The sequence below is a fragment of the Pleurodeles waltl genome, chromosome 12 (genome assembly GCF_031143425.1).
Source record: "Pleurodeles waltl isolate 20211129_DDA chromosome 12, aPleWal1.hap1.20221129, whole genome shotgun sequence".
NCBI classification, from domain to species: domain Eukaryota; kingdom Metazoa; phylum Chordata; class Amphibia; order Caudata; family Salamandridae; genus Pleurodeles; species Pleurodeles waltl.
The window spans coordinates 8616435-8639010 of record NC_090451.1 but is presented as its reverse complement, the minus strand read 5'-3'; the positions used below and the strand labels follow the sequence as shown (position 1 = coordinate 8639010).

The 22576-nt window shown below is 49.0% G+C and overlaps 1 protein-coding gene across 4 annotated transcripts in view; it reads right to left on the bottom strand.

Moving 5' to 3' along the window:
• THOP1 (thimet oligopeptidase 1) overlaps nt 1-22576 on the bottom strand; it is a 236187-nt gene that overhangs the window by 66117 nt on the left and 147494 nt on the right. For all 4 annotated transcript variants that reach the window (XM_069215804.1, XM_069215806.1, XM_069215805.1 and 1 more), the window contains exons 8-9: nt 13383-13749; nt 1542-1743 (exon numbers count right to left, since the gene is read on the bottom strand). In XM_069215804.1, coding sequence (XP_069071905.1) covers nt 1542-1743; nt 13383-13749 — 569 coding nt within the window. The remainder of the gene's footprint in view (nt 1-1541; nt 1744-13382; nt 13750-22576) is intronic.

The window sequence follows — 22576 nt, the reverse complement described above, 5'->3', positions numbered from 1 at the left end:
TCACTTCCGCACGGCCGAGACTGAGCGAACTGCAAGCACCAACAATACAGTAACTCTACTTACAAATACACAAGGAGAAGGTGGTCCTCAGGACCTATCTTCAATTCCTACTTAAGGTAGTCAGCAGAGGAAATCAGCAGTTTCCATGTCAATCAAAACATATAGCTACTGGTGTTCTTCAAGGAGCAACAGACGCAAATGGAAAGAGCTCTACACACTTCGGATGTAAGAAGAGCCTAATATACCATCTGCAAGAAACCAGAGAGTTTCGCAAGGGAAACCAGTTATTTGTATGCTTCACAAAATCAACCAAGGGGTCGCCAGTAACAAAGGGAAAAATCTCAAGATGGATTGTAGACATGACTCAAACATGCTGCTTGGGGGCGGGGATGCGTAACCCACACACCCAGGAGAATACTCAACCAGGAAAAAGGGGGCAACATTAGTGCTCTGAGCAAACGTACCTCTGGAGACACTGTGCAGCAGCAACATGGGCACATCCTCACACATTCACAAAACATTACAGTGGAAATTCAAATGAACAAGGAGGCACAGATGGGACAAAGAGTACTACGGAACCTGTTTGTAAACACTTCCTTATTTCAAACCCAACCGACCCAAGGGAAGGGATACCGCTACATAATCTAATATAGAGCATGTGAATCCAGAAAAAGATTCATGCTTGAAAACTATTCATGCTTGAAAACTAAATGGTTACTTTCCAGTAGGAGCAGTTTTGCAGCCTGAAACATTTTCTGGATTCGCATGTGACCCACCCACCGCCCCAGAAATGGGAGGTTAATGCAGCCAGGCGGGGAAGAGAAAAGAAAAGTAAAACGAGGAAAGGGAAGATTCCGAGAGACAGAAAAAAGGATTAGAAGATGGCTACTGTGCACAAGAACAAACAGTGGTCGACGACACACACAACAGGAACAAAACACAGTCAAGAAGGAAGAAAGAACGACAATCCTGCACCCGATCACTAGATGGCAGAATCCAGAAACCTCTTCAGGCTGCAAAACGACTCCTACTGGTTAGTAACTATTTCAATTTATTTTCTTTTGCAGCGTGAATCTATTCGTCACCCTTCCCCACTAATGCACAAACAATTGGTGGTACCAGATGCCTTTTTTAAAGTAAACTGTCACACTCTTGTCTCTTGCCTTGTGAGGACGTTTACAAAGAGCTTTACAGCGCATGTGTGAATCAGTGAACACGCAGCTTGTCTACCTCTTGCTGACCCATCTCTCTCTTTGTGGACATTTCTTCAGCATTATATAGCAGCACAAGTCTCCTTGCAGCTTCAACTAGCACTTTATGGTCCTTTGCTGGTTGGTATTGTTAACTTTGTGAGGTTTTTCTAAGACCCAGCCCCAGTTGGGGTGCATGGCCACTGTCCAGAGCAAGAGCTAGCATGATCACAAGTGAAGGGTGGGGGTTGAGAGTAATATGCAGCTCACACAGCTGGTCATGCGGAGCATGGGCTTCTAAGCACTCTACGGTGTCAGAACAAAGCCAATGCATGCACGGCCTGTCATTACCTGGGAGCACAGCTGGTGCATCACATGTCCGAACTCGTGGAAGTAGGTCTCCACCTCATCGTGCTGAAGAAGGGAAGGTGCGTCCGGTGTTGGTTTGGTGAAGTTGGCGACCATGGCAGCTACTGATATTTGTCTTGTACCGTCTGGCAACAGACACCCTGGCTGCAGGCCAAAGCAAGCTGCGTGTCCATATTTTCCTTCCCTGAACAAAAGAACAAGAGATGAGTTCTATGTGAGTACTTTACCATCTCCCAGACCTGCATGGACATTTTTTATCATTGCCTCCATCAGGGCGACCAGAATCTCCATCCCTGAGGTTCTAAACACAGACTTTTTGTAGCCTCTGTCACCTCTGGCCCACAGTCCTCTCCTTAACAAGCTTCTCATACTTTATTGCTACCAGCAGCGCACTGCATATCATCTGCCCCCAGTTATTCAACTGCAATAGCCTTGTTTAGCCATGAAATCTTTCTATTTGCTGCTAGCAAAACTGAATAGAGTTTAACGCTCGCTTCGACTCCAAACAAGGAATACTGGAAACACTTCCAAGATCCCTATAAGAATCCCAAAGGGCAGGTCACTCAGTTCCAATAAGACAAAGTTTTTAGTGTTACACAGCCCACCTCGGGAGTTCATGGACGTTTGGGGATGTACTGTAGGCCAAACCCGAACAAGGGGCCGGTGATGCAATCAGCATACTGAGAAGTAGACACACATGTGTCCTTAGGTCAGGATCTGAAACTCTTCAGGGGGATGTACCTGCAACTGACACTGTTAACATTAGGTAAACATACATCATCTGTCTCCCGGCATGAGTGACACATGCACCCGCGTGTGGAGAAAGGGCACGCTGGAAAGAATCAACAGTATTTCTGATTAAGTACAAAGACGACAATGACTTACTCACCATAAAAATAATAACATTAAACAGTTGCTTTAGGAATTAATATGTTCTTACTCATGCAAGGGTTTTGGTTTATTGTGTATTTTTTAAACCTTATAAAAGTAGCTAACATAGAATGGCCTCAATAACAAAATTTGTCTAATTTTGTCCCCCTCTTTTGTAATAAGTAGGGGTGGGTGGAACGAGCAGAATTCTACGAAGTTACATAAACACTCCGTGGATTCTGCAGACTTCCACCAATGGGTGGGAATAGGTAAGTTGTGCTGATGCGCTGATTCAGTGCTGGGAGCATAGGCAGCTTTGAAAAATGGGCGCGAACGGCACCAATTGGTGTGCCAGACGGCGCAGCTCCTCAAGTTGATTTGGTGCCACTTGAATAGACTTTCCTTCTGACTGTGAATGATCACAACTGCCTGTGAGAATCTCACCGAAAGACCTCCTAGCAAGCGGAAATTGTGAAGGAAAGTAGCATCTTTCTAGCATACACTGTAGTACACTGGGATCCCGCTAATCTGAACCCAGTGCCTGTGCTCTCTCTTTTAAATTTGGTTGTATGGTAGCTCTTATACCCAAAAATTAGCAGGGGCCTCCCATGGGCTGCAGCATGTATTATGCCACCCATGAGAGCCCATGCAAACTGTCTGCAGGCCTGCCATTGCAGCCTGTGTGAAACAGTGCGTACACCTTTCACTTTGTATATAAGGCTTGCCTTATATTGCGGTAACTGCCCTTGACAGGGCAGGTTGCATGGTTTTCAGTATGAGGACAGCCTCTACAAACCTAAAGGCCATTCCCCGGGCTTTGTAAGTGTGGCCATCTTAAGGTACGTAGTGGACCACATAATGGCTTCTCCAAACCTAGGCATGTCTGGTATAAAACATGTTGGAATCATGCAACTACACCAATTCCAGTACTTGTTGCATGATACCATGTACCCTGGCTATACAGCCGTGCAGGGTCTGCATACCAGGCCATGCTGCTGCCAACCCCAGACACTGTTCTGTCCTCCTGCTGATGAGCCTGATATCCTGCAAGGGAGAGGTGTGACCACCTCTCCATTTGACTTGGGTGGCTTCTGAGTACCACCACACTGCTTTGAAAGGCACACTTGGCGCCCTGCTTGCATAAACCGGTTTGCACCAGTGCAGGAACCCCTCTGTTCCCGTTCTGGTGCAAAACCACACAAAGGACAGGGGAGTGACCACCCCCCCATCCAGCTCCTCTCCTAGGGAGGTGCAGAGAGCTCTGCCAGGTGGCGGGTTGATTCTGCCACCTTGGAAGCAAGGTAGGCAGAGGCCCCTGGGAGCACTGACTGGTTAGGCTAGGTAGATGACATCCCTGACCCCCTCTGATAGGTGGGTCACTGCAGATAGTAATCAACCCCCTTGTAGGTTCAATTAAGGACTCCCCCCAAGGGTAGGTTGTAGGAAAATGGCTCCCTGTTGCAGTTACCCCCCACTTTTTGCCTGATATTAGTGCTGACTTGACTGAGAAGTGTGCTGGCACCCTGCTAACCAGGCCCTAGCACCGGTGTTCTTTCACTTAAAAATTTACCATTGTTCCACAATTGGCACATCCCTGGCACACAGATAAGTACCCTGTAAGAGGTACCAGCGGTACCAAGGGCCCTGTGACCAAGGACGGTCCCAAAGGGCTGCAGGACATGTGGTGCCACCCCATGCGACCCCTCACCTAACACATGCACACTGCCATTGTGGATTGTGTGTGTTGGGGGGGAGAAAAAGGCAAAGTCGACATGGCATCCCCCTCAGGATGCCACGCACACAAAATACTGCCTGTGGCATAGGTAAGTCATCCCTCTAGCAGGCCTTACAGCCCTAAGGCAGGGTTCACTATACCACAGGTGAGGGCATAGCTGCATGAGCAATATGCCCCTACAGTGTCTAAGTCTATTCTTAGACCTTGTAAGTACAGTGTAGCCATATTAAGTATATGGTCTGGGAGTTTGTCAAAAATGAACTCCACAGCTCCATAATGGCTTACACTGAATACTGGGAAGTCTGGTATCATACTTCTCAGAATAATAAACCCACACTGATGCCAGTGGATTTATTAACAAATGCACACAGAGGGCATCTTAGAGATGCCCCCTGTATTTTACCCAATTGTTCAGTGCAGGACTGACTGGTCTGTGCCAGCCTGCTGCTGAGAGACGAGTTTCTGACCCCATGTGGTGAGAGCTTTTGTGCCCTTAGAGGACAGAAACAAAAGCCTGCTCTGGGTGGAGGTGCTTCACACCTCCCCCCTGGAGGAACTGTAACACCTAGCAGTGAGCCTCAAAGGCTCAAGCTTCGTGTTACAAAGCCCCAGGGCACTCCAGCTAGTGGAGATGCCCGTCCCCTGGACACAGCCCCCACTTTTGGCGGCAAGTCCAGGGGAGATAATGAGAAAAACAAGGAGGAGTCACCCACCAGTCAGGACAGCCCCTAAGGTGTCCTGAGCTGAGGTGACCCCTGCCTTTAGAAATCCTCCATCTTGATTTTGGAGGATTCCCCCAATAGGATTAGGAATGGAGAGGGAGGAGGCACAAAGAGGGTGTAGCCACCCTCAAGGACAGTAGCCATTGGCTACTGCCCTCCCAGACCTAAACACCTCCCTAAATTTAGTGCAGAGACGATGGACGACGACAACTGCTTTGGCCCCAGCCCTACCGGCCTGTCACCAGAGTCGAAAACCTGCAACCAGCGACACATCCAACAGGGACCAGTGACCTCTGAAGCCTCAGAGGACTGCCCTGACCCCAAGGACCAAGAAACTCCCGTGAGCAGCGGCTCTGCTCAAAAACAGCAACATCTTTGCAACAAAGAAGCAACTTTCAAAGAACTCACTCTTCTCAACAGAAGCGTGAGACTTCACACACGGCACCCAACGACCCCGGCTCGAGATCCAGAGAACCAACACCACAGGGAGGACTCCCTGGCGACTGAGAGGAGCCCGAGACGATCACCCTGGAGCCCCACAGCAACACCTGCAGAGAGAATCCAGAGGCTCCCACTGACCGCGACTGCCTGTAACAAGGGACCCGACCCCTGGACCAAGCACTGCACCCACAGCCCCCAGGACCTGAAGGAACCAAACCTCAGTCTAGGAATGACCCCCAGGCGACCCTCTGCCTAGCCCAGGTGGTGGCTGTCCCGAGAAGCACCCCCTGAGCCTGCCTGCACCGCTAGAGTGACCCCTGGGTCCCTCCACTGAAACCTATACAAAACCCGACGCCTGCTTTGCACACTGCACCCGGCCGCCCCTGTGCCGCTGAGGGTGTTTTGTGTGCCTACTTGTGTCCCCCCCAGTGCTCTACAAAAACCCCCAGGTCTGAAACCCCCCAGGACGCAGGTACTTACCTGCTGGCAGACTGGAACTGGAGCACCCCTGTTCTCCATAGGCACCTATGTGTTTTGGGCACCTCTTTGACCTCTGCACCTGACCGGCCCTGAGCTGCTGGTGTGGTAACTTTGGGGTTGCCCTGAACCTCCAACAGTGGACTGCCTATGCCCAGGAACTAAGACTTGTAAGTGTCTTACTTACCTCACAATCTAACCATTACTTACCTCCCCCAGGAACTGTTGATTTTTGCAGTGTCCACTTTTAAAATAGCTTATTGCCATTTTAACAAAAACTGTATATGTTATTGCTCTAATTCAAAGTTCCTAACTTACCTGTGTGGAGTACCTTGCATTTTATGTATTTACTTCAAATCTTGAACTTGTGGTTCTCAAAATAAACTAAGAAAATATATTTTTCTATATAAAAACCTATTGGCCTGGAATTGTCTTTGGTTGTGTGTTCCTCATTTATTGCCTGTGTGTGTACAACAAATGCTTAACACTACCCTCTGATAAGCCTACTGCTCGACCCCACTACCACAAAATAGTGGCAAGATCAGACACTTCTAATGCACTATCAACCTCTAAGGGGAACCCTTGGACTCTGTGCACACTATCTCTCACTTTGAAATAGTACATACAGAGCCAACTTCCTACATAGGTTTTCAGATTAATTGAGAAAGGATTTACTCCAGGAACTCTCTGGAAGACTCTTCTGCTCCTAGCCTCTGGAACCGCTGCTGGTCTGCTTTTGGAACTGAAACAAAACAGTATCCAGTTGAGAGGGTTCCCACTACAACATTGTTTCTCCAGCTCCTGCAAGATTTCTGCAACATCCATGGCTGCGCATCCTCCAGGGTCACTCCAGAGTCACAAGGACTCTGTGTGCATCCAAGAAGGAAGAAGGAATCTCCCTTGGAGTGAAGGAACTGTAGGCACCTCAAGACGACAACGACTGGCTGGAGTAACCTGCTGTCCCACGGACATTTAGTGGCAACACAAGTGGTGGTTCTTTGGTCCTCTCCGGGTCCCCATTATCTTCGGACCAGCTTGAGAGACGGTGGGCCTTTGCCGCTGGAACGGAACTACTGTGCAGCAACTGTTGCTCTTACCAAGGCTTGTTGACTCTTCCTCCATGAGCTCTTCAAGCGCCAAGAAACCCCAGCCGCCAGCACTCTGCAACTTCACGTTCAGCTTCCACTCAGCTGCTCCTGTGGCGTGGTACTCCTGTTTTGTGGTGCTGCTGACACACCTCTCTCTGTGCCTGCTGCCAGTGGGTCACTCGTCACTCGTGGGGGCTCCAATAATTCCTGCTCACTCTCCTTCCTGCTGAGGGCGAGCCTTGACTTTCCTCCAAGGGTTGAGTCGTATGGATTTTGCTGCTCCCCAAAAACCTGCCAACTGCTGTGTAACGACTTTTGCATTTCCCATTGCTTGTTTGTGGTCCTGCTGATTACTGACCCTTCTTCAATCTGGCAACCGACATGGGACATCTTGTGGGTGACTTCAAGGATCTCCTACATCCCCTGGACTCCGCAGCTGAACTTCATCCTTCACCCACCCGCAGGAACGTCACCTGTTAGAGGGTGGGCATTGCCAATTTGCACCGGCTGAACATTTCCAAGTGGCCTGGACACTGTCCCCTGGACCCCAGTCCTGGTCCACTTCTATGCTTTTCCTGCTGGCTGCTAAGTGATTATTTTGTGTGTAGATATCTCCACGTGGAGATACACCAATGTTAGTACAGAAGTGTTGTCATAAAGAAAACTTTATTTTTGCAACATCTGGTGTGGTTCTTTCTTGTGTGACAATCACTGACTAACTACTGTGGTATTGTAAGTATATTACACTCCTCCTTGATAAGCCTGAGCTACCCCTGGAGAGCTTTGGTTATCTCCAACGCTGATTGCACTATCATTAACACTGATTGCAGTACCTCTAACACTGATTGCAGTATCGCTAACACGGATTGCAGTATTGCTAATACTGATCGCAGAATCTCTAACACTGATTGCAGTATCTCTAACACTGATTCTCTGTGTTAGACCTGACATGTTGAGGTAGTGGTCCCGAAACGTTTTTGTTTTTTCTCCTAGGTTTTGCTGAATCTCTCACAGTGGCCTCAGGGCTACTGTCATCAGTGTTAGAGACACTGCAAACATTGTACAGTGTGAAAGTGTGCGTGCCTTTCCTATATATGTTAGGAAGTGGTGCTTACCAGTGTGAACATTTTCATCTATGGTGTTTTTAAACATGCATTCAGCCTGTCATAGCAGGCATGTGTGTGCAAACTTGTACCTATGGTGTAATTTAACATGTGCCCAGCCTGTCACAGCAGGCCTGTGTGTGCGAACTTGTACCTATGGTGTAATTTAACATGTGCCCAGCCTGTCACAGCAGGCCTGTGTGTGCACTTTCACCTAGGATGTTCTTAAACAAGAGTCCAGCCTAACATAGCAAGCCTGTGTGTGGGCACTTTCATCTATAGTGTTCTTAAACATGAGTCCAGCCTGACATAGCAGGTCTACGTGCGCACTTTCACCTATGCTGTTCTTAAACATGAGTCCAGCCTGACATAGCAGGCCTGTGTGCGCACTTACACCTATGGTGTTCTTAAACATGAGTCCAGCCTGACATAGCAGGCCTGTGTGCGCACTTTCACCTATGGTGTTCTTAAACATGAGTCCACCCTGACATAGCAGGCCTGTGTGCGCACTTTCACCTATGGCGTTCTTAAACATGAGTCCAGCCCGACATAGCAGGCCTGTGTGCGCACTTACACCTATGGTGTTCTTAAACATGAGTCCAGCCTGACATAGCAGGCCTGTGTGCGCACTTTCACCTATGGTGTTCTTAAACATGAGTCCAGCCTGACATAGCAGGCCTGTGTGTGGGCACTTTCACCTATGGTGTTCTTACACATGAGTCCAGCCTGACATAGCAGGCCTGTGTGCGCACTTTCACCTATGGTGTTCTTAAACATGAGTCCAGCCTGACATAGCAGGCCTGTGTGTGCACTTTCACCTATGGTGTTCTTAAACATGAGTCCAGCCTGACATAGCAGGCCTACGTGCGCACTTTCACCTATGGTGTTGTTAAACATGAGTCCAGCCTGACATAGCAGGCCTGTGTGTGCGCACTTTCACCTATGGTGCTCTTAAACACGAGTCCAGCCTGACATAGCAGGTCTGTGTGCGCACTTTCACCTATGGTGCTCTTAAACATGAGTCCAGCCTGTCATAGCAGGCCTGTGTGCGCACTTTCACCTATGGTGTTCTTAAACATGAGTCCAGCCTGACATAGCAGGCCTGTGTGTGGGCACTTTCACCTATGGTGTTCTTACAAATGAGTCCAGACTGACATAGCAGGCCTGTGTGTGCACTTTCACCTATGGTGTTCTTAAACATGAGTCCATCCTGACATAGCAGGCCTACGTGCGCACTTTCACCTATGGTGGTGTTAAACATGAGTCCAGCCTGACATAGCAGGCCTGTGTGTGCGCACTTTCACCTATGGTGCTCTTAAACACGAGTCCAGCCTGACATAGCAGGTCTGTGTGCGCACTTTCACCTATGGTGCTCTTAAACATGAGTCCAGCCTGACATAGCAGGCCTGTGTGCGCACTTTCACCTATGGTGCTCTTAAACATGAGTCCAGCCTGACATAGCAGGCCTGTGTGCGCACTTCCACCTATGGTGCTCTTAAACATGAGTCCAGCCTGACATAGCAGGCCTGCGTGCGCACTTTCACCTATGGTGTTCTTAAGCATGAGTCCAGCCTGACATAGCAGGCCTTTGTGAGCACTTTCACCTATGGTGTTCTTAAACATGAGTCCAGCCTGACATAGCAGGCCTACGTGCGCACTTTCACCTATGGTGTTCTGACATAGCAGGCCTACGTGCGCACTTTCACCTATGGTGTTCTTAAACATGAGTCCAGCCTGACATAGCAGGCCTGTGTGCGCACTTTCACCTATGGTGCTCTTAAACATGAGTCCAGCCTGACATAGCAGGTCTGTATGCGCACTTTCACCTATGGTGCTCTTAAACACGAGTCCAGCCTGACATAGCAGGCCTGTGTGCGCACTTTCACCTGTGGTGTTCTTAAACACGAGTCCAGCCTGACATAGCAGGCCTGTGTGCGCACTTTCACCTATGGTGCTCTTAAACATGAGTCCAGCCTGACATAGCAGGCCTGCGTGCGCACTTTCACCTATGGTGTTCTTAAACATGAGTCCAGCCTGACATAGCAGGCCTGTGTGCGCACTTTCACCTATGGTGTTCTTAAGCATGAGTCCAGCCTGTCATAGCAGGCCTGTGTGTGCGCACTGGTACCTATGGTGTTCTTAAACATGTCATAGCAGGCCTGTGTGTGCGCACATGTACCTATGGTGTTCTTAAACATGTGTCCAGCCTGAGATAGCAGGTCTGTGTGTGCGCACTTGCACCTATGGTGTTCTTAAACATGTGTCCAGCGTGTCACAGCAGGTCTATGTGTGCGCACTTTTATCTATGGTGTTTTTAAACAGGTGTCCAACTTGTCATTACAGGTTTGTGTGCGCAAGGACACACATGCCCCGGGAGTGAGAAATACCCACAGGTGTTTTCACTCCGCATAAGAGCTGCTCTGCCCATAGGGTAACATGGGGGAAGTTTGCAATTACTCCTGGCTGCAGTAGTGGATTGCAGTGGAACAGCCTCATAAGGTTTACCATCATTGGATTCATCCTGACAAACCCCTTTTTGTGGTAAAAGTGGTTTTGTCAATAACAACTTAGAACCACCACTCCGAGAAAGTGGGCATTTCTCTGCTCTAAAACTCTTTGTGTGCCTTTTAAATTTGACTCAGTCCACACTGGAGGCTGGGGGAGCACATCTGTGCGTTCTCCAGCAACAGCTAGAAACCTTGGGCACACAACTGTAACAACAGACATCTGCCATCTGAGTGCCTGGCTGGATAGATTGGAAGGAGAGGTTTTGACACTAGGCCTCTGAGAGCCAGATCATGGCCCCACTAAAGATTATAATCTGAACTCCACAGCCCCATGGCAGACAGGACTGAAATTCAGAGGAAACATCTGTGGTTCAAAGGGGAACCTTCTGAACCTCACCCAACTTCAAAGGCACACTACAGTATAACTACTGGTACCACAATGCAGCAAACTAGATGCACGCTTCTGGGGACGCAGGACTGGTGATACTGAACTGCATGGTGCACACTGCCAGAGGAATCTGTTGTGCACGAGGAATAATTACTGCCCTTGGAAGGGACCACGCAACCTTCCTGAATCATGGCTGACCTGGGCTGATTGCCTGCTGCTGTGTGGCACCCCAAAGTGTGCTCTCCAAGGGTTTGTTGGCTTGCACTCTGTTCTCTAGTGAGGACATCAAAGACCTCCCACGAGGGACCTACACTTTCTACTCGTGACATTTAGAGAGCGGTGTCCTCTTACGTGCCCACATTGTCTCCTGGATCCCATCTGGTGGCAGCAGTGTAAGCGTGTAACCAAGAATTAAGACTAGAGACCAGATTGCCTGGTGCGGAGCACTCAAAGTATTGCCCACATTCAAGGAGTGTGGCCCTCCATCATGGGGCCTGGACACATATGAGCGCTTTATTGTTGGTGAACAGATTCATCAGTTGGGGAACTCTGTGTGACCACTTCGTCGACCGCGCTGCATTTCTCGACTGCGGCACGCCGACTGCATGCTCATTGCGTGGGGTGTTGGATTCACAGGTTGCAACCCTTGGAAGTGGGGGCATACCGTAATAGTGCCACATTCTACCTTGTGTGGCACCACTGAACTTGCGCCTCCGTGTGGGACCGGGATTGTATGGTGCAACTCAAGTCATCACACACAAGACATACCTCTTTCTGGGGAAGTATAGAATTGGTTATTCTTCGTGTGTGACCGGAATTGTCTGATGCAGCTCAAGTTATCACGCAACAGACGTTTGCCTCATTTCAAGGAGGCACGGAACTGGCAACTCCTCTTGTGTGATTGGAAATGTCTGGTGCAACAAGTCATTGCTCACTAGACGCTGGCCTCATTCCAGGGGGGTGCGGAGAAGTGGACTTGTGTACTGGAGTACCTAGCTTGATTGGGCGCTATTGTGAACTGCATGTGTCATATGGTGACCCTCTCCCCGTGCTTCGCAGGAGAGGGCCTGTGCTGGAAGGCACAGTGTGGAGACCTTCAAGTGAACTTCCCAAGTGGGGGCCAAACATCTGTTTGTTCACTGCTGCCTGTTCAGCCTGTGATCTACTACCCCCCGCAGTCCTCTTTCCTCCGGGACCCCGAATAAGTGTCACTCTGGCTGCGATCAAATTAGTACCGGAGTAGTTATGAGGGTAGCTTATCATGGCTATCTAGATTGCAATAAATCTGAAACTGGTGCTACTATACGTGATATAATGGACACTGCAAGTGAATACACTCAATCACATCTGTTAAGTTGATATATTTGGAGATTACAACGTTCCTTATAAAGCATTAATGCCCTGAGGAAGTTCACATGTGGTGAACGAAACACATTGGCTGTTTTTCGTTGTATGGAAGAAAAAAAAAAAGGCTGCACTGGAAGCAACTTGTCTGGATAATTCGACTCTTCGTGAGGGCTTTTGTTGGTGCAGCCCCAATTGCATTATATAGTAGCTGCAGAAGTCTCCTCTCCGGCCCGTAGCGTCGGGGTCAAAGGGGTTGGTTGAAGGATGGAGGAGGGCTTGGCCCACGGGGTATGCAAGTACAGTAACAACTGACCTGCCGGATATCAGTGCACCGTATTAGGGTGCGGAGAGTGAGTGTACCTGATATCCACAGCACCGCATAGCAGTGTGGAGTGAGTATGTTGGAGTGATTGCCTGTGATTAATTGTACTGCACGACAATGTTGCCTTACGCATTGTTTTCTTGGCGAAAGCTTATCAGGGTTGCCATTGGTTTTTACCCCTGCGGGCTAGGCCCATGAGGCTTTTTAAAAGTGCAGTAATTATCTGTGTGTGCATATTACTGCTATCATTGTAAACTGGGGTGCACCCTATAACTATGTGGTATTGAATTGGGAATAATTGCTAAATGGGTTTTGTGCTGACAATGTTTTGCACCGTATGAAGGTGTTGGGGGTGAAAGTAATATTTTCTCAAGTGTACATATTGCTGATATTCTTTTAACACGGTTGGGCCTAGTAGTTAGTGTTATTCCTGAATGTGATTTATGCCCAAAAGTACTTGATGTACATGTAGTGTTAATGTGTGAGTTGAATACAAAACTTTCTATACACAACGTGTGAAGTCTTTTTTGTGACGCTCAGTGTATTTAATGTGTATGTGTGCTGTGCCAATTCTTGACACAGTGCCTCTGTGACAAGCCTGACTGCTGAGTGCCAAGCTAACCAAGGGTGAGCGCAGGTTATACAGTAAGTGTAATCACCCAACCCTGACGGGAGTGGTAGGTGCTGCCTGACTACGACCTCACCTCAGCCAACCATAATATGCTGCTCCAGCACGCGAACACTGACTGCAGTATCTCTGACACTGACTGCCGGCTGTGGCACCAGTGCTACTTCATCAGGCAGACATCGCCTGGATACTCACCTTGGATGTAAATCTAGATAGAAGTTCCCAATGAGTTGCCCCTGCGCAGTATCCCGCACAGAGTACCGCGTTACATCCTTGTGCCAGACAGGGGCGCCCTCCTCCAGGTAAAAGGTCAGCCCCAGCAGCTCCTGGTAGATGCTGAGCAGGCCAGAGGTGACCACCTCCAAGGGGAAGTACTCTTTCAACACGTTCTGGTCCACACTGTACATTGTCTCCTCCACTTGGTTCATGTAATAGCGCATGTCCCAGGCATTGATCTGTCCGTCGAAGTCAAGGCCGTGCTTTTCACACTCCTTCCTTTTCAGATCCAGGATAACAGCTCTTTCCTGCTCGCCCAAAGGTTTAAGCTTGTGTGACAGTTCACCTGAAAATATAAACGGACCAGAAGGTAAAACAATGTGTTTAAGTGGACTACCGTTAGCCTCCCGCCAGGAGACTGCCAGGCAAAAACATGTGAGACAGCATTAGTTACTACATGTTCAATCAATATTAGTAGTCACTACTTGGATATCTTCTGGGCAGCAGGCACTACAGTTTTTTTTTCTATGGTTTAAGTTTCTTGGTTGCCCATTCAAAAGGACCAGTACTTTCTATCTGTGATTGATACCCACGTGGACGGCCAATCTGATAGAGAATTCTAGCCGCAGATCCCTAACCTCTGGATTTCCCAGGCATCAGACTGGATGTGGAAGAGTTTTCGTGAGTTGTAACCCTGCACACCGGTATTTGATGTCGATCAGCTCCACATGGCCTCACCGGCATTGTCCATGACAGAAGTGACGTTGCAGTCACCTAAATAGGCTCATCTTAGATCTGCGAACAAGCAATCTCTTCCTCAAGAAGAAGAAATTCAAGATGCTCACATTGGCTCAAGCCTTGTCTGCCCCAGACCAAGGAGACTGGGTGGTAGCGATGGACCTGCAGGATGCATTCATATTTCCATCCTGCCTGCCCACAAGAAAACAACGTATCAGGCTATGATACTGATGTTTCAGTCTCTATTCTGGATTTCAGTGAGAATGACTCTGAGGCTCCTGGGCCTCATGCTGGTGGCACATGCCAGGCAGCACATGGGGGCTCTGCAGTAGGCCCTGCAGTTCCAGTGGACGCATTAGGGAAATCTCGCCATGTTCCAAATCTTGGAGGGAACTGCAAAAGATCTGCAATGGTGGTTAACAAACCGCGCTTGGGTCCGAGGCAGACTCCTCTCCCTTTCCCAGTTACATCTCACAGTAGTGACAGATGCATCGCTCCTGAGATGGGGTGGCCTTTTGGGTGAGGTGGAGATCAGAGGACTCTGGTCTCCGGCAGAATCAGGACTCCACATTAACTTGCTGGGGCTCCAAGCAATCCAATTGGCAATGAAAGCCTTCCTATCCTCCATCAAGGGAAGGCTAGTGCAGGTGTTCACGACCAAACACCACCACCATGTGGTACTGCAACAAGCAGGGCGAGATGGAGTTGTGGACACTTTATCAAGAGGCCTTGCATCTCTCGACATGGCTGGAACAAAAGGGTATATCCCTGGTGATTCAACAACTGGCAGGTTCTCTGAATGCCAGGGCGGATAAACTCAGCCACCGATGTCTAGCGGATCATGAGTGGTGTCTCCAACCAGAGGTGGAGCAAGGTCTTTTTCATCCATGGGGAGAGCCCTGCTTAGATCTGTTCACCTCTCAAGAGAGCGCACAACGCCAGCAATTTTGTGCATTTCCAAGGCGGCTCTCGCTTGGAGACGCTAGAGTCCTGAGAGGAGTTCAGGCCTCCAGTACGCCTTTCTGCTCACATCACTCATGCCCAGAGTTCTCAAGAAGATCGAGAACGACCGGACCCAAAGTCGTCCTTGTGGCTCCGGACTGGGCACGGAGAGTCTGGCACCCTGAGCTTCTGAACATGGGCATCGATCCTCCGATCAGGCTGCCCCTTTGGGAGGATCTTCTGTCGCAGCAGCAGAGGAGGGTCCTTCACCCAAACCGGTCAACCCTCTGCCTTGGAGTTAGAGTGGGAACAGTTGACAGCTTTCGGCATTCCTACTGAAGTCTGCAATGTCATTCCATCAGCCAGGTGTCCCTCTACCAAGACTGTATACTCCAACTGCCAATAGAAGAAATTTGTAATATATTGTACAGGGAAATCTATAGACCCGCTTTCTGCTTCTCTCTCTGGTGTCCTCCTTTTCATTCTCACTCCTGCCCAGCAGGGCTCTGCTCTGGCTACTCTGAAGGGTCACTTTTCTGCTCTGTCTTCCTTCTCGCAGCTGCCTGACCAACCCTCTTTAAATCACCTATTGTAAATAGATTCCTTAAAGGTCTTGTACATATGTCCCTTCTTCGCCTTTTATTATGCCTCAGTGGGAGCTTAATTTGGTTCTTACTTTTTTTTTTATGTGTGCGCCTTTCGACCCAATACATATTTGTCCCATCCAGCTACTCACACTCTAAACAGCATTTCTTGAGGCGATAACATCTGCTTGGAGGGGGAGTGGGCTGCAGGTTTTGTCATCCAAGCCTCCATTCTTGACTGTTTCTAAACTGGTGCTTCGCACGTGGGCCTCTTTCCTTCTGAAAGTGGTGATGCCATTTCATGTGTGACAATCTATCACCTTGCCTACTTTCTACACCCCTAGACTTCTCTCAAAAGAAGGGGAGCGACTCTACCGTCTGGACCGAAAAAAGGATTGTTGTTTTACCTGGACTGCACAAAAGAGTTCTGGGTGGAAGACCAACTCTTCGTGGGGTATGTTGGGGTGAAGAAAAGACATGCAGTGCAGACACGGACCAGCTCTCGATGGGCCATTCACTGCATCAAAATTTGTCATGCGCTGGCCAAGAAGCAGCCTCCTGAGCGCTTGAGGGCTCATTCCACCAGAATTAAAGCTGCGACCACTGCATGAGCATGTGGAGTCACAGTCCTAGACATCTGCCAAGAACCAACCTGGGCTTCCCTGCACACATTTACCAAACATTACTGACTGGACAGTAAGGTCCCCAGGGATGAGCATTTCGCCCGTTCGGTCCTGCAGGATCGTCTAGTTACCCATCTTTCCTGCTCTACGAACAGATTTCTAGGGTTAAGGATCCTCCCTTTCAGGGCCCTGGTTTGGACACACCAGTGTCGGTGCACTTTATGGCTCTGCGCTCCTGGCGTAGAAAGTTGAGAAAAAGTAAGTGACATCAGCATGCCGAGGTGGTGCCTACGTGGCCGACCATGGCGCTAATTCTGATGTAGATGACGCCAGTCAAGCGACGGGAGCTGATCAACACCACCTACCAGAGCACAGGGGCTGCTCCAGAAAAATCTTCTGCCTCCTGATTGATGCCGGGAAAATCCAAGGTAAGGAGTCTGCGGCCAGATATTTCTCTACAAAGGCGTTAAAGTTAACTACCTGGTAACTTGTTCTTTACACCTATGTCTACATCATGGGCTTCTAATGAGTTCATTACTGTTCTATTTCAATGTCTGAGTTCCGCGAGACCTTGAACTATGATGCTATGTCTGATGAGGCCCTTGTAGTCCTGCTTCTATGTCTGGTGCTCCTAGAGAGCTCAGTTCTAGTCCTGGCGCTATGTTCCAGGTTTCTGGAGAGCTTCGCTACTGCTCTGTTTATGCCTCCGGCTCCTAGGGAACATCACTTCTACTGCTTTTTCTATAGCCGCGCCTCCTGCAATTTTAAATAGGCTTCTAGGGAGATGCCTTGTAGCCCTGTGCCCACGTTCAAGGCAGCCAGCCAGGTTAATCTCTAGCAGTTTATCTGTGACTTGTTCCTGGTCTTCTTGTCCTGTTGACGCCCTGTTGAGGGCTACAGGGGAGGCCCATAAGAATCTGTGCTTTTAATTCTATTCTTTTTCAGATTATGAACTTTGATTAAACATAGCACAAATCATAAACATAAAAACATTAACATTGAACACAGCTTAATGAAACAAATCCATCTGAATGAATAAAAATAACCTTAGCTATAAATACATAAACAAATGCTGAAGGCTTCCTAACAATAAAAGGAAATTCAACTATATATTGCTAAATGAGCCGAGCAATATAGAACATCATTTTCTAGCAGTATGATAATCTTGTAAACAATATTGTGAGCCATTAAAGATAAAGCAAGAGAAATTGATAATCCATTTGTCCCAAATCTCCGTCCATGAATCACAAGTATTTTTTAACAAGTCTTCTATACACTGTGATGCAGAAACAAGTCTTGCAGAAGGGAAAATGATGACATTTCCATAAATGTTTTCAACTGATGTCTGTGGATGTCCTAATCTTGAGGTGCAAATATTTTGTTTCAAACCTGCCCTAGCAAGGTATGTGTTCAGTAACGACGACAGAAGTGAGCGGATTTAATACCATCAATGCTTCTCCGCTTTACGATCCGAGTCAAGAAGGGGGAGGATTGAGCTTGAAGAGCCTTTAACCAGGAAGACCTGCGACTCAGTTTCAGTTTATGCATCTTTAATGCTGCACCGTTTAAGAAAGTGCCCTCTTTTTGGCATGATTACCCCTTCTTTTTGCCTGCTATCAGTGTGTTTAGACTGTTTTTGCTGGGATCCTGCTAACCAGGACCACAGTGAGTGTGCTCTCTCCCTTTCAATGAGGTTGCCTAGGACTTTGCACACCCCACAATTGCCATACTGGTGCCCCCTTATAAGTCCCTAGTATATGGTACTTAGGTACCCAGGGCATAGGGGCACCAGGGGTTCCGCATGAGCTGCAGGATGTATTATGCCACCCATGGGAACCCATGCAAAATGTATCTGCAGGCCTGCCATTGCAGCCTGGGTGAAAAGGTGCATGCACCCTGTAAGGAAATGCCACCTTGGCATGGTTAACTCCTGACTTTTTGCCTTTTGTTGATACCAGTTATGATCAAAAGTGTGCTGGGACCTTGCTAACCACGCCCCAGCACCAGTGTTCTTTCCCTAAACTATACCTTTGTTCCCACAATTGGCACAGCCCTGGCACACAGATAAGTCCCTTATAAATGGTAGCCCTGGTACCAAGGGCCCTGATGCCAGGGAAGGTCTATAAGGGCTGCAGCATGTCTTATGCCACCCTAGGGACCTCTTACTCAGCACATGCACACTGCTTCACAGCCTGTGTGTGCTGGTGGGGAGAAAATGACTGTCGACATGGCACTCCCCTCAGGGTGCCATGCCCACAACCCACTGCCTGTGGCATAGATAAGTCACCCCTCCAGCAGGCCTTACAGTCCTAAGGCAGGGTGCACTATACCACAGGTGAGGGCATAGTTACATGAGCACTATGCCTCTACAGTGTCTAAGCAAAACCTTAGACATTGTAAGTACAGGGTAGCCATAAAGAGTATATGATCTGGGAGTCTGTCAAATACGAACTCCACAGTTCCATAATGGCTACACTGAAATCGGGGAAGTTTGGTATCAAACTTCTCAGCACAATAAATTCACACTGATGCCAGTGTGGGATTTATTGTAAAATACACCCAGAGGGCCTCTTAGAGATGCCCCTGAATACCAGTCTGACTCCTAGTGCTAGGCTGACCAGTTTCTGCCAGCCTGACACAACCAGACATGTTGCTGGCCACATGGGGTGAGTGCTTTTGTCACTCTGTGGCCAGGAACAAAGCCTGTACTGGGTGGAGGTGCTTCTCACCTCCCCCTGCAGGAACTGTAATACCTGGCGGTGAGCCTCAAAGGCTCACCCCTTTTGTTACAGCACCCCAGGGCATCCCAGCTAGTGGAGATGGCCGCCCCTCCGGCCACTGCCCCCACTTTTGGCAGCAAGGCCGGAGGAGATAATGAGAAAAACAAGGAGGATTCACCCACCAGTCAGGACAGCCCCTAAGGTGCCCTGAGCTGAGGTGATCCCCGGCCTTTAGAAATCCTCCATCCTGAGATTGGAGGATTCCCCCAATAGGATTAGGGATGTGCCCCCCTTCCCTCAGGGAGGAGGCACAAAGAGGGTGAAGTCACCCTCCAGGACAGTAGCCATTGGCTACTGCCCCCCAGACCTAAACACACCCCTAAATTTAGTATTTAGGGGCACCCAAGAACCCAGGAAATCAGATTCCAGCAAGCTTAACAAATAAGAGGGACTGCTGACCTACAAGCCCTAGGACAGAGAGGAACCACCTTCCATTGCAGGAGTGACCAGCAGGTGGCCCTTTTCCTTGCCCAGTCGGTGGCTGGCCTGAGAAGCCCCCCGTGCCCTGCCTGCATCGCCTAAGTGACCCCCGGGTCCCTCCATTGCTTTCAATAGCAAACCCGATGCCTAATTTGTCCACTGCACCCGGCCGCCCCTGTGCCACTGAGGGTGTGTTTAGTGGACTTGTTTGTGTCCCCCCCAGTGCTCTACAAACCCCCCCTGGTCTGCTCCCCGAGGACGCAGGTACTTACCTGTAAGCAGACTAGGACCGGAGCACCCCCGTTCTTCATAGGCGCCAATGTTATTTGGGCCCTACTTTGACCTCTGCACCTGACTGGCTCTGTGTTGCTGGTGCTGTGGCTTTGGGGTTGCCTTGAACCCCCAACGGTGGGCCGCCTATGCCCAGGAGACTGACTGTGTAAGTGCTTTACTTACCTAAGAAACCTAACCAAATTTACCTACCCCAGGAACTGTTGGTTGTTGCACTGTGTCCACTTTTAAAATAACTTATTGCCATTGTAAACTAAACTGTGTGTACTACTGTTTAAAACCAAAGTTCTATACTTATCTGTGTGAAGTACCTTGCATTTTATGTACTTACCTCAAATCTTGTGGTTCTAAAATAAATTAAGAAAATATATTTTTCTATACTAAAACGATTGGCCTGGAGTTAAGTCTTCGAGTGTGTGTTCCTCATTTATTGCCTGTGTGTGTACAACAAATACTCGACACTACCCTCGGATAAGCCTACTGCTCGACCACACTGCCACAAAATAGAACATTAGAATTATCTCTTTTTGCCACTATCTTACCTCTAAGGGAAACCCTTGGACTCTGTGCACACTATCTCTCACTTTGAGATAGTATATACAGAGCCAACTTCCTACACACCCTTTCACTATATGTCACTGCACCAGGTCACTGTAAGCCACCCCTATGGTAGGCCCTCCTAGCCCAGAGGGCAGGGTGCAGGTCCCTGTGTGTGAGGTCAACCCTGCACAAGCAGAGGTGCCCCTCCGTACTCTAGCGTGATTACACTGGACTTTGTAAGTGCGGGGAAGCCATTTTTATCCGTGTACTGGACACAGGTCACTACCTATGTCCAGCTACATAATGGTAATTCCGAACCTGGGCATGTTTGCTATCAAACATGTTGGAATCATACCCTGTAGGAAGTTGGCTCTGTATATACTATTTCAAAGTAAAAAACAGTGTGCACAGAGTCCAAGGGTTCCCCTTAGAGGTAAGATAGTGGCAAAAGTAGATAATTCTAATGCTCTATTTTGTGGTAGTGTGGTCGAGCAGTAGGCTTCTCAGAGGGTAGTGTTAAGCATTTGTTGTACACACACAGGCAATAAATGAGGAACACACACTCAAAGACTTACTCCAGGCCAATAGGTTTTTATATAGAAAAATATATTTTCTTAGTTTATTTTAAGAACCACAGGTTCAAGATTTGAAGTAAACACATAAAATGTAAGGTACTTCACGTAGGTAACTTAGAAACTTCGAATAAAAGCAATATCATATACAGTCTTTGTTAAAATGGAAATAAGCTATTTTAAAAGTGGACACAGTGCAAAAATCAACAGTTCCTGGGGGAGGTAAGTAAAGGTTAGTTTGTGAGGTAAGTAAGACACTTACAAGTCTCAGTTCCTGGGCATAGGCAGCCCACCGTTGGTGGCTCAAGGCAACCCCAAAGTTACCATACCAGCAGCTCAGGGCCGGTCAGGTGCAGAGGTCAAAGAGGTGCCCAAAGCACATAGGCGCCTATGGAGAACAGGGGTGCTCCGGTTCCAGTCTGCCAGCAGGTAAGTACCCGTGTCCTCGGGGGCAGACCAGGGGGGTTTTGTAGAGCACTGGGCGGGGGGGGGGATTAGGGGGGTGGAGGGAACACAAGTAGGCACACAAAACACACCCTCAGCGGCACAGGGGCAGCCGGGTGCAGTGAGCAAAACAGGCGTCGGGTTTTGTATTGGTTTCAATGGAGGGACCCGGGGGTCACTCTAGCGGTGCAGGCAGGACACAGAGGGGCTTCTCGGGCCAGCCACCACCTGGGCTAGGCAGAGGGTTGCCTGGGGGTCACTTGCACTGAGGTTCGGTTCCTTCTGGTCCTGGGGGCTGCAGGTGCAGTGCTTGGTCCAGGCGTCAGGTACCTTGTTACAGGCAGTCGCGGTCAGGGGGAGCCTCTGGATTCTCTCTGCAGGCGTCGCTGTGGGGGTTTAAGGGGGTCGTCTTGGGCTACTCACGGGGTCGCAGTTACCAGGGAGTCCTCCCTGTGGTGTTTGTTCTCTGGATCTCGAGCCGGGGGCGTTGGGTGCAGACTGTGAAGTCTCACGCTTCCAACGGGAAGAGTTAAGTCCTTTAAAGTTGCAAGAAAGTTGCAAAGTTGTTGTTAAAGTTGAGCAGAGCCGCTGCTCGTGGGAGTTTCTTGGTCCTTTGGTTCAGGGCAGTCCTCTGAGGCTTCAGAGGTTGCTGGTCCCTGTCGGATGCGTCGCTGGTTGCAGGTTTTCGAGTCAGGAGACAGGCCAGTATGGCTGGGGCCAAAGCAGTTGTCATCTTCCGTCTTCTCTGCAGGGCTTGTAGGTCAGCAGTCCCTCTTCTTTGTTAAGGTTGCAGGAATCTGATTTCCTGGGTTCTTGGGTGCCCCTAAATACTAAATTTAGGGTTGTGTTTAGGTCTGGGAGGGCAATAGCTAATGGCTAAAGTCCTGGAGGGTGGCTACACCCTCTTTGTGCCTCCTCCCTGAGGGGCGGGGGGCACATTCCTAATCCTATTGGGGGAATCCTCCAAACTTAAGATGGAGGATTTCTAAAGGCAGGGGTCACCTCAGCTCAGGACACCTTAGGGGCTGTCCTGACTGGTGGGTGACGACTCCTTGTTTTCCTCATTATCTCCTCCAGCCTTGCCGCCAAAAGTGGGGGCAGCAATGGAGGGGCTGGCATCTCCACTAGCTGGGATGCCCTGTGGCGCTGTAACAAAGGGGGTGAGCCTTAGAGGCTCACCGCCAGGTGTTACAGTTCCTGCAGGGGAAGGTGAGAAGCACCTCCACCCAGCAGAGGCTT